Source organism: Ictidomys tridecemlineatus, chromosome 5, assembly GCF_052094955.1.
Source record: "Ictidomys tridecemlineatus isolate mIctTri1 chromosome 5, mIctTri1.hap1, whole genome shotgun sequence".
Taxonomy (NCBI): Eukaryota; Metazoa; Chordata; class Mammalia; order Rodentia; family Sciuridae; genus Ictidomys; species Ictidomys tridecemlineatus.
The window spans coordinates 16,667,413-16,679,804 of NC_135481.1; the positions used below are offsets into that span (position 1 = coordinate 16,667,413).

At 53.4% G+C, this 12,392-nt stretch overlaps 1 protein-coding gene across 4 annotated transcripts in view; it reads right to left on the bottom strand.

Moving 5' to 3' along the window:
- Positions 1 to 3,348: 3,348 nt before the first annotated feature.
- Smad6 (SMAD family member 6) overlaps positions 3,349 to 12,392 on the bottom strand; it is a 74,980-nt gene continuing 65,936 nt past the window's right edge. For 2 of the 4 annotated variants that reach the window (XM_021727791.3, XM_013357632.4), the window contains one exon: positions 3,349 to 4,344. In XM_021727791.3, coding sequence (XP_021583466.1) covers positions 3,800 to 4,344 — 545 coding nt within the window. In that variant the 3' untranslated portion in view covers positions 3,349 to 3,799. The remainder of the gene's footprint in view (positions 4,345 to 12,392) is intronic. The other 2 variants (XM_021727793.3, XM_005316723.4) reach the window with 1 other exon arrangement.

The window sequence follows — 12,392 nt, forward strand, 5'->3', positions numbered from 1 at the left end:
AAGGCATTGTGTCCATCTACAACTAAATTTTTTGGTTTGTTTTTGTTTGTTTGTTTTTGTGGTGCTGGGGATTGAGCCTGGTGCTTGTGAGGTGAGCACTCTACTAACTGAGCTATTTCCCCAGCTCTACAACTAAAAAATATTAAAAAAAAAAAAAAAAAAAAAAAAGTCTCCAGAATGCTGTGTGACCTCCAGCCACTCTTACTCTCTTTCTGGGCCTATGTTCACCTGACACATGAGCATAAAATCACCAGGAGCCCCTCTCTTTCCCATTGGCCTCTCATTTCTAGATCAACCAACCCACTCCTCCCAGCACAGATACACCCAGAGACTAAGGCAGGGGAGGAGCTGGAGAGGGGGGAGTTGGGGGGGTGGGGGGGTGGGCATGGATTGGCAACAAAGAAGACAAGGGACGGGTTAACCCTTCTTCAATAAACTGGTCAGTTGCAGGAATTCCCCTGGGGTACCACCCAGCCTGAGCTTGGATTTGGGGACACAAGTCCCACCTACTTTGCTTCCTAGAGCCTGCAGGAACCCTGCTCCCACCACACTCTCCAGGGACCTGGGGCCTTATTTAGAAAGTGTCTCCATTGGAGCCTGAGTCACCAGATCCCTGGGTGGTCTGGGGAAACCACAGTCACTGCCCAGCACCCTGCTGGGGGATGGGGGGAGAAGGCAACAGCTCCTGTCACTGCCTAGAACTCAGCCAGCTCCTGGGACTCAGCGTCCCCATCTGGTTGGAACTGAACTCTCAGAGCCCCAGGAAGAAAGGCAGGCACCAGAGGCCAGTCAGGGGCTTCAGGGAAGTCCTTGGTCTCACTTTCCCTGTCTACCAAATGGGGATGTCACTCCCTATGCCTCTTGCTCCCCGGTGATGAAGGATTGTGATCATTGCTTCCATTCTCAGGCATTATGGGGTGGCTGGCTGCAGCTTCTACGGGCAAGGAGCCTGCCACTGGTGGGTGACATGCTCTGGGAGCCAGGATGGGTTCAGGGCTAGAGCCTGTTCCTACCTGTAAGTCTGCCTTTAAGTCCCTTGAAAATGACTTTTTTTTTTTTTTTTTTTTTTTTTTTTTAGTACTGGGGATTGAACCCAGGGGTGTTTACCACTAGGCACATCCCCAGCCCTTTTTATATTTTATTCTGAGACAAGTTCTCACCCAGTTGCTTAAGGCCTTGCTAAATTGCTGAGGCTGGCTTTGAACTCTCGATCCTCCTGCCTTAGCCTTCTGAGTCACTGGGATCACAGGTGTGTGCCCCCATGCCCAGTTTGAAAAGGATCTTTAAGAAAGTCCAGCTCTGATCACTTATTTGGTCCATTTAGAAACCAGCCCATTTTTCCCCACAGCCTCCTAAATATCAGCCCAGTTCCTCATGGTGTTGTGTGAGGGTTCCCAGCCTCCCTCCCCAGCCCTTGCAGTGTGACAGCTACTGCTGAGCAAGGTGCTGCACAGGGTGCCTAATTCTCCCAAGCTGCGCCAAGGTGGGAACAATTTTTTTCCCATCTTACAGATGATGGCATGGAAGCACACTGAGAAGTTCAGAAGTCACTGACTCTAAGTGGCAGGGATAGGATCTGAATTCACGTACCCTCTCTCCAGCGTGTCTGAAAACTCCTCTTCTGCTTCCTGGTCTCTGACACCCCTGACTGTGAGTTTAGGAACCTCCCATCTTGACCCTACACCAGGAACAGAGCCTCTGAAAGATGCCAATGAGACAGGCATCTCTAGGACAGGGCTATAGCGGGGGGCTACCCTGGAGTGACCACCTGTGGTCAGTTCAGAGGCATGGGGACAGGATTCATAAAGGTGGGGACAGTCTATTGGCAGTAACTTTGGGAAGCAAAGGTAAATGATGTCTTCATGGGAGGATGTGGTGACCCAATCCCTGCCTCGTGCCACCCACAGCCTGTGTAGGAGGCTTCCCTGTGTTGAAATGGGGATGGTTTGTGTGATAGTGATTACGGCAGAAGCCTCGGTGTGCTCCTCTGAGATGCGAAAATGGAAAACAGAGGCTCCACTCTTGGTGTCTCCTTTGATCACTTGCTTTGGGGAAGCTTTGTCATGGGAGGTTTGACAGAGAGGCCATCATGGAGAGGACCTGAATCCTCTTGCCAACTGCCTCGTGACTGAGCTTGGAACAGGACCCCAGACCCAGTCAAATCTTAGATGACCACATTCCTGGCATGACCGCAAGCTCCCTGAGCCAGGACCACTTGGCTAAACTGCTCCTAATTCCTGACCTGCAGAAACTGTGGGAGTTAATGTTAGTTGTGTTAATCTGCTGAATTGGGGGATGATTTATTATGTAGCAAAGAGATAATACACCGGACTTCTCAGAGCACTTCACGTTAATATAAACCTTCAAGAAAGAAGGCATACAATGGAATGTTCCCTGTAGCTATTTGGCCAGCAAGGCCTTTTTTTAAGGTTATTCTGGAGCTGGGCCTGATGGCTCATGCCTACAATCACAGGGATTTGGGAAACTGAGGCAGGAGGATGACAAGTTCAAAACCAGCTTCCGCAATTTAGTGAGTCTCTAAATAGCTCAGTGAGACTCTGTCTCAAAGGAAAAAAATAAAAAATGGGCTGGGGACATAGCTCAGTGGTTAAGTACCCCCAGGGTTTAATCCCTAGTATCCAAAAAAGAATATTCTGGAGAAAAAAATACTGATATAATGAGATGGCTCTGGTCCTACAATTAGATGGAAATTGCAGGCTTCATTTGACTCATAAGCTAGTCACTCATCCTACCAGAACCCCAATATTCCCTTTTATGAAGTTGAATGAAATACACCATCCACTACATAAATCATTAACACAGCTGAGCTGGGAATGGACAGATTCTGAGCTCCTCTGTGGTGGCGGTGTGGGGACAGCCTGCAAAACCCCAAGAGGAGCCTTGCCCTGGGGCTCGAAAGCGATTATACAATGTGGTAAATGTGACTTGGTCTTATTTCCTCTGGCTAGTTCCCCAGAGTGGTGAAAAATAGTGTCTTCTGAGATGGGAGGCATCGACCTGAGCCTCCCCCATGGGACTTAGAGTTCCTTCGAGCCAAGGCAGGAGGCCCCTCCATCCTACAGGGTAGCCAGCACTAAACTGTCTTTTCCTGCCTGGGTCCCTCTCCAGTGGACTACTAAAGCCAAGGGCAGGTAGGAACAGACCCTTCTCTGGTTCACTTAAGAGTAAACTTATCCTTCCTCTCTTTTCAATGTATTCCCTCTCCTTTTAATCCAGTAAATTCTGAAGTCGTTTCAGAGTGCCTGATGGGTCAGAAGCCCACTCAGAACCCCTGAGTGTCCCTCTTTGTAAAAACAAGACAGTTTAAAATTGAAAAAAAAAAAAAACTAGAATGTGAATACTTTATTATCATCGAGTGACTGCTATGAGCTTTTTGTCTGGGCATTAATATTTCAAAAGCCATACACCAAACCCAGGCTTTTCCACCTAGTTCTGCTGTATCATTTTTCTTAAACAACACAAAAACAAAATAAAGGAGAGGAAGGAGGAAAAGAAAGAAAATATATCTGTATTGAAAGAATTATAAGCCAAAGTGCGTCTTTCTTGTTTTGTCCATATACACACATTGCACCATACATAAATAATTACATTGTAAAAATGACTCCATAATTACAAGTATAATATATATTTCCATATAATATATAAAACTTTATATTAAATCTAGGTAGATGATATTTGGGGGGTTTCGTCCGTGGGGGCCGCGTCTCTGGGCGCCGGCCCCTCCCGAGGTGAGTGATGGCGGCGCCCGGCCTCCTGCGCGCCCCTGGCGGGGCCGCCGCTATCTGTGGTTGTTGAGCAGGATCTCCAGCCAGCAGGGACAGGAGGTGATGAACTGCCGGGAGTAGCAGGGCCCCCAGCCCTTGGCGAAGCTGATGCGCACGCTGTTGGGGTCGTAGGGGCCGTCGGCGGCGTCGGGCTCGGCCGCGTGCTGCAGCAGCCCCGAGCGCTCGAAGTCGAACACCTTGATGGAGTAGCCGGGCGGCACCTTGCGCACCACCAGGGCCCGTGCGCCGGGCGCGTCCAGCGTCGGGGAGTTGACGAAGATGGGGTGCTCGCCGCGGTTGTAGGCCCACACGCCGTCGGGCTCCTTGCTGAGCAGGATGCCGAAGCCGATCTTGCTGCGCGTGCGCCGCACCGACTCGCTGCGCTGCTCCAGGTTGAGCTGGCCCAGGCAGAAGCCGCTGCCCTGAGGTAGGTCGTAGAAGATGCTGACGGCCTGGTCGTACACCGCGTAGAGGCGGCCCACACGCGTCCGGTGCTCCCAGTACGCCACGCTGCACCAGTGGCTCGGCTTGGTGGCGTCCGGAGACATGCTGGCGTCTGCTGGACAAGCACAGGGTATGGGGGGTTACCAGGGGTGTGTCTGGACGGTAGGGGTTCAGCAGTTGTGTGAGCGCCTACTTGTGTGCCTTGGCGCGGGACATTTGGCACACAGTGAGGGGACCTCTTCTCCCCTCCCCCCTCCCCTCTGTCACACATCCATAACCTCAGGCAAAGGAGAAAACAGGCTGCGAACCTACAGGGTGCAGCACAACCCAAATCACATCCCTCTCCTGCTCTCCAGCATTTGACACACCACCAGGACAGACAGACAGACAGACATCTGCACAAACTCAAAGGAGCATCCTCCACCTGCCAGGTGTGTGCACCATGCCTCTTACCTCTGGACTCTGTGAGGACACCTGGTCTGCAGAAAATGGTACCCACAGCCTGCCCAAGGGTCTCACAACTAGTGAGGCTTGGCCAGGATTTGAACCCCTTCATCCAGGCCGCCACAGGAATAGAGTAGGGGTAAACTCTTGGGGGTGGAGATCACCTGAAGGGACTTCAGCATAGAAGGCAGGGTGGAGAACCTTTTCAGCCTGCAGCGTGGAATGCTGTGCTGGCCTTGTTATAGTAAGGGTGCCTGGAAGTCCTAACACATGAGGAGCTGAGGCAGGAGGGTCACCTGAACCCAGGAGTCCCAGACCAGCCTGGGCAACATAGTGAGATGCCATTTCCAAACACTAGGAAGAGTGTGGAGGTTGCAGTGACATTCCCAGCCTCAATCTCAGCCTCCCACTTCCCCCACTGCCTACTGCACCTGAGCTGATTTTCTTGGCAAGAGACGGAGGTTTTCACCAGAACGACAGCAGAAGTTGAGGGTCCCTAAGTGCTAAAGAAAACGACTCCTCAAGGGCCCAGGAGCTTTTCAGCTCTGAGGTGTGTGCTGCTCCTCTCTGGGCCTCAGTTTCCCCACTGCATGGCAAAGGGGTGGCCTGGATGCTCCTGAAACCCTATGCCACTCCAACATGGGGCATCTTTGTACGTGTGGAAACCAGACACAGGCCTGTCCTGTCCTGCAGGGATGCCCAGGCCTACTACTACCACCTGTGGCCAGCCCCTCAGATTCTGAAGCCTCTGTCATCTGGTCTTTCGCTTGAGCTCATGGCCCATGACTATCCAGCAAGGTGACAGGACCTGCCATGCCTGCTCCCTGGCTGGGGGCCCTTGTATGGAAGAAGACATTCAGCTGGAAACCTGGCAAGAACAAAGCAGGGCACTTTACGGCTCAGCTTCTCCAAGGGAAACTGATCAAAGTTCAACCAAACCCCAGGGAGACAACACTTCTGTTTTTGTTTTTGTAGTACTAGGGATTGAACTCAGGGCCTTGTGCATGCTAGGCAAGCACTCTCCTCATCCCTTTTTATTTTATTGAGACAGGGCCTTGTTAAATTGCAGAGGCTGGCCTTAAACTTGTGATCCTCCTGCCTCAGCCTCCTAGTAGCTGGGATTATACTTCTGATAACTTCCCTTGGGAGCCTGGATGAGGCCAGCTCTGTTTCCTTCATCCCTGCACTGCCTCAAATCCCTAGAGGAGCAGGGTGACAGGGTCCCCTGATATCCTCACATACCAGGAGGCCCATATGGCCACCTAGCAGGAAACTGCCTGAGGGGCTTCCTGTAGGCTGGCTGCTCTGCTGGGGCCTTGGGCTTGGTGCAGACCTCATGAATGTCCATCCGCCACACACACCTGCTGCCCTCTGCTTGGCACCAAGGTGCCAGCCACAGGTCCCCAGGTGTGCTGGGGAATCCAAGTCCCCATGCTGGCCCAAAATTTGTATCATTCTGCCTCAGAGTCTCCATGGAGGCCCCTCATGGTTTCAGCTGATGGTGAGGAAGGGAAAGGAAAGATCCTTCTCTGGGCCCTCAACTGACCCACCCCTTAGCTAGTGAGCACAGAGACAGCTCAAGCCTTGATAGACGACCAGGCTGTGGACACTAGGCCAGCTTCAGCAGATGAGCAGCCAGGAACAGCCAGACTGAGCTCTAATGCTCAAGCCATTGCCCTCTCTGGCACAAGGGCCAAGAAAGCAGTAGCAGGTCAGCCTGGCCCTGAACCCCAGCGCTGCTCACCAACCCGCAGGAGACCTGTGAGTGTGCCAGACTCAGCAAGGCGGGGCAGCAAAGAAGAGGTGCCCGGAGGATGCTGGGAGACAGGACCAGCAACGGGCATCACCGAGCGCCTTCTATGAGCTGTGGCCTTCTTTACAACAGCTCTACTTGCAAGGGAGGAGGTGGGCCGGGGAACACAGGAGGAAATGCTGGAGCCCGCCTCTCACCAGAGCACGCTCTAGAGAGGAGGGGAGCACCTGTCCAGGCGCCAGGCAGGTTTTGTGCATGGAGCCTGTGCATGGAGCAAGTCCTTCCTCTTCTGTAAGCCTCAGTTTCCACCGGTGACCACGACTGCTCTCACGGTCTGGGTCCTAGAGGTGTGTACCACCCCTACCTCCCCAGGACTCCGCCACTGTCTCATGGAGTGAGGCCTTACCACTTCCTTCTACCTTCCCTTCTCAGGAAGGCTCTGCAAGGGCCACCCACCATAACGCACCAGTTCTGCCCAGACAGCAGCCTGTGAAGGGGTGTCACAGGCCTGGGAGGGTGGGCACTTCGTCTTCTCAGTTCCCAAAAAGCTTTTCAATTCAAGGCCCCCTCGTCTCAGTTCCCCTCACCCCAGTCAGCCAAACACCCCTCTGGGTCTCCCACCCCTCACAGGAATGACTAGGCCACCCGAGGGCTCAGCCTGACCAGCTGTCTCGCTCCCGGGTACCTGGGGCCTGGGTTGAGCAGACTGGTGGCACCTACTGGGCCTGGGCTCCTGGCCAAGGCTCCCAAATTCTTGGAGGCAGACTGTCACCTCTGGGAAGACTGCTGTGACCTCTCCCTCCTGGGCATCTAAACTTCAGCCCCTCCCCAGGCCTGAGAGGTGACCATGCTGTTGGTCAGCGACCCCCACACTCTCCAAGTAGGAAAGGCGGGGTCTCCGTCTTCTCTGTCTGCCCCGGGGCCGCATCTGTCCAGAAGGGTGCTCTGGGAACCCGCTAACACAGATGGAGGGGTGACACAAAGTACAGTCTGCACACTGTCCCCACCCCACAGGAAGCCCGGGGCAGTGGAAGGTGGTAGGCAAGGACTTGGGTCTCTGTCGGATACTGAGAAGGAGCCCTTCTCCAGGTGCCAGGCAAAGCCTTTGGGGTGGGCTCCACCCTACAGCCTGTGCACGAAGCTAGTCCCTCGTCTTCTCTAAGCCTCAGTTTCCCCACCGGTGACCACGACTGCTCTCATGGTCTGGGTCCTGGAAGGTGTGTACCACTGCATAGCTTGAGGGTCCCTGACATGGTCTCATGTAGGGGATCCCAACACTTAGAGCCCCCACAAACGAATCCTACTTTATTTATTTTTTGATATTTATTTTTTAGTTGTAGTTGGACACAATACCTTTATTTTATTTCTTTTTTATGTGGTGCTGAGGATCGAACCCAGGGCCTCACATGAGCTAGGTGAGCGCTCTAGCTCAGCCCCAGCCCCAGCCCTTGAATCCCTATTTTAACAGGGAGTTTGAAATGAGAGGGTTATGGCTGCTTCATTTTGTCCTGTGCGGACTTATTTTCTACCTCATTTTAATTTTCTTTGTCATGAACCAAGGAAAACTGAGTTTTGAGGCTGGTCTGTGGGAAACGCTAATGGAGTCCAGTGACCTCGTGCCCCGAGAGGGTATAGAGTGGCTTGCCTGATGACACATGGCAGGGGGGGGCAGGGACCAGAGCTTCGGATTCTAGAGTTCTCCTCTAACCCTGCTCACATGAGCCAAAAGATTTCAGACTGAGACAGACCTTAGGCTGTCACCACCGGCCAGCTGTGCAGCCTGGACAAGTGAGCTGACCACCGCCCGGCCGTGTTGCACGTGAGAGGCAGGGACTCCTGTGCCCCCCCCCCCCCGTCCCCAGCACCTCCCCCACAGATCCACCAAGTCTTTTGCCCATAGTCTGTCTGGGCTGCTACTCAGGACACAAGGGGACAGCCTCTTGCAGAAGGATCCTTTTCTCTGTGGCTCTGAGGCGATGGTCCCGCCATCTCCCACAGCCATCAGCCTAATTAGGAACCAGCTCTTTAATTGCAAATAAATACCAGGGAGTCAGACCCGAGTGAACAACATCAAAGATGACCGAGCTCTGACCGAAACTCCGGCTCGCTACCCCCTGCTCACGGCCTGGCCTAGTTCCCAGCCAGACTCCAGGTCCCGCTGGGAGAGCTTGGTGGGGAAGAGGACAGGCGCTGGGTCTGGGGAGTCAGAAGTCCTGCCTGCTGGCCCTGATCCAGCAAGTCACCTCCCTTCTCTGGCCTCAGTCTTCCCCTCTGAGCAATGAGTTCACGACTTGAACTTGCAGCCCCAAATGCCTGGGATTTAGTTAATGTTCACAGCAGCTCCAGCCATAACCCCCAACCAGGAGCCAGTCCAGATGCCATCACCAGGGGGGTGGGTGGATAAGCAAAACGAGGCCCAGCCACCCCACCCCCAGCACTACTGAGCGACAGAAAGGAACAAACTAGTGAAACATGCCACACTGAGGATGGCCCCAAGTGCATCCTGCGAGCGAGAGGAGCGCTAGTATCTGCTCCCACCTACATCAAATTCTTGGGTGGGCAAAGCAAGCTATGGAGATAGAACAAGGACAGTGTGGCTCAGTGGTAGAGCGCTTGCCTAGCCCTGGGTTCCACTGGCAAGAGAAAAAAGGAGGTCAGAACAGTGAAATCCCGGAGGAGTGGGATGATGGGAAGGGGCATGAGAGAACCTTCCGGGTGACGGCAGTGTTTGATACCTGGGGACGAAATCCTGACCTAAACACTCAGCTGTGAATTTCATTGTTCCTGGGTCTGTCCTAGAGTGGCCTCAGCAGGGCTCTGGGCGGCCAGGGGACTGTCAGTTCCCTCCCAGTGGCGCCCACATTCCTGCCACCAGAGGGTGGTGGATGCCTGTGTAGGGCAGAAGGCCCTGTCCCCAACAATAGGCCTTGTCCCAGGCACGGAATCCAGCCCCTCCAATGGCTGGCACGCCTTCCTCTTGGCCTCTCTGACCATCAAGGCTGCCCAGAGCCCACCATGTAATTTTGTGGGGGTGCCGGGGCACCAAGGGGATCGGCTGCAGTCTGAGGGAGGCCAGAGAGCTGAAGTCCCAAGAAAAGCCTTCAGCTTCTTTGAATCAGCAGTTTTCTGTCAAAACAAAGGGCAGGAGCGTTCCTGTGTGCTCCCCCGTGGGCTGGGCTGCGTGCTCTCTCCAGAAGCCTCGGCACACTGCAGCCCGGCTTTCCTGTGCTTCCCCTGCCCCTCTGGCCAAACGTCCCTGGACTTGGCCATCCTCTGAATACACCAGGAATGTGCTCAGGTCATTCTTGAAAAGCCCTAGGTGCAAAGGCATAGAGCACTCACAGGAGGCCAGGCTGTGTGCTCTTACTCTGCAGGGTCTGGCTGGCTGGCCCATGCCCACCACACTCCAAGTCTTTGCTGCTGCTTCATAACTACCTAGGCCACAGCAACCTCCCTCTCCCTCCTGGAGCCGGATGAATAGGCCTGGTCTGCCACAAATCAATGAGCCCAGTACCAAGGCAGATCCCCCAGAGAGAGCTGAGGAGAGAAACTTGGGCTCCCAGACGACCAGAGAGGTTAAGTGACTTATCCAGGGTCAATCAGCAAGTTGGTAGTTGCGCCAGACAGGAACTTGGGTCTTGCTCTTCCCCTTTTCACAGGGTTGAACTGAGGGGCCTCCTGTCTTCCTGGAAAACTCCTTTCTTCTGTCCCATGTCATGCCTGTGGCTTCAAGTTCCTGTCCAACCGGCAGCTTTTCATCTGAGGCTCCCAGGCCTGGGAATAATTACGTGGCCCTGCATCTGGTTAACCTAACACCCCTTTAAAGCCTTGTTTGCCCATTAGATAAGTCGTTTTTGTTATCAAACCTAGAGGAGAAAAGGAGTTTCCACTTAGCCCTCCTTTGTCGTTTTGAGTGGCAGAAATGGCTTCAGGTTTTCCAGCAAGTCGGAGAGGCAGGCGTGGCATTAATTAGAAGCTTTCTTTGCTGGTCAAGGGAGGGGACGCCAGTGGTTTACCCACCGGGCTGCAGCAGCGGGGAGAGAGGCATGTGCACAGGGCCATGCTAATGGTCAGCAGCTTAGAGTGAGCCGCTCTGCTGAATGCTGGCCAAGCGCAGCCCAGCTGACAGGAGTTTCCTCTCATTTGCTCCCACCCACCCTCCCCGCCCCCACCAAGCCCCAGCACCTCTGGCTCCTAGAGGAAGCTGGGCTTCCAAGAGGAAGTTCCTAATCGGTCATCACATCACAGGCGGTCTGGCCACCGCCGCTGCCTGCACAGGGCCCACCTCGGGGTTCTTGTTTTTGCCTCCCAGGGCCAGGTATGGAACCCAGGGTGCTCTGCCCCGACCGCCATCCCCAGCCCTTTTGATTTTGACCTAGGGTCTCCCTAAATTGCCAGGGCTGGCCTTGAACTCTCCATCCTCCGGCCTCGGCCTGTCTATTTGCTGGGATTAGAGGCGTGCACCACCACGCCTGGCTCAGGGGACTCTACGCTGGTGCCACAATCCAGACAGCCCTCAGCTGCTGTGCTGGGGGGTGCTACTCCCAAGACAGGGAGTGTGATGGGACTGGGAACAGAGAGTGACAGCCAGGGAGGGGACGGAGGAACGTGCAGTCCACATGGCTGAGGGGCAAAAACTAAAGCCCCCAGAGGTAAAGTGGCTGCCAAGGTCACAGTGGAAATGAGCAGTACATCTGTGACCAGTGGACGTCTTCTACACAGGGCTGGATTAGGAGCATGGGTTCTGCCTGTCTGTGAGTCTCAGCTCTGCACTTGCCAGCTGTGAAATCTTGGGCAGGTGGCTTCACCACTCTGGGCCTCAGTTTCCTAAACTGCAAAATGAGGATGCAATCAGTGGCTTCTTCACTGGGGGCATTGGCATGAATTTCAAGTGCATCAAACAACGCCTGACTTAAAATAAGCACCCCGTAAGTTAATAGCTATTACCACCATGCTAACTTATCTCTCTATATTATTTGCACAAATTGTATAATAGACTGGCTCAGCCTATACAGTTCATAAGAAGATTCCCATTAGGTAATAACACCCACAAAGAAAAGATGTGCCAATGGAGCTGAATATCAAGGAGAAATAACAATAGAAATATGAATAATGTAATAATCCCGTCAACAGTTAACAAACCTTTACCAAAGGCCAGGCAGAGCATGAAGCACACTATTTATTTATTTATTTATTAGTACCAGGTATTGAACCCAGGGGGCATTTAACCACTAAGCCACATCTCCAGCCCCCTTTTTAAAACAGATATTTTATTTAGAGACAAGGTCTCACTAAGTTGCTGAGGCTGACTTTGAACTTGCAATCTTCCTGCCTCAGCCTCCCACGCCTCTGGATTACAGGCGTGAGCCATCACACCGCGCTTTAAATGCACTTTGTCAACATACTGCTCATCCTATCATCAATCTGTTTCAAGATGAGGGAGCTGAGGCCCAAAGGTCAGGTAACGTGCCCAGAGGCACTGGCTAGGAAGCTGCAAAACTAGGACTTGAGCACCTGTTAGGCTTAGAGCCGGGACTTTTGCATTACTCCTGTGGCTGCTACCTGTGGGCTGCAAAATCCCAGAGGCCATGAGGGTTACTTTATGGTCACGAAGCTATAATCATCCAGCCATGTCCAACTCCAGACTGTCACATGGGGGCCACACAAAGATGGGATATTAAGAGGGGTCTTCTGGGCTGCGGGTAGAGCAGTGGTAGAGCACTTGTCTGGTAGGCTCAAGGCTCTGGGTTTGATCCCCAGCACCCCCAAAACAGGGGGTCCTCAGAGTTGACCGTCTTGACACCCTCCACCTTCCTGGAGGGTCCCAGGGCTCTTCAAATACCCCCAATCCCTAAACGCCCTCTGTGGCCCCTGGTGCAGCCCTGTGAACATAGACATTTGGGGGCTTTCAAGTTTACTTTCTCTCTCACACTCAAAAATTCCACCCCTTCAGAATACAAGAAGGA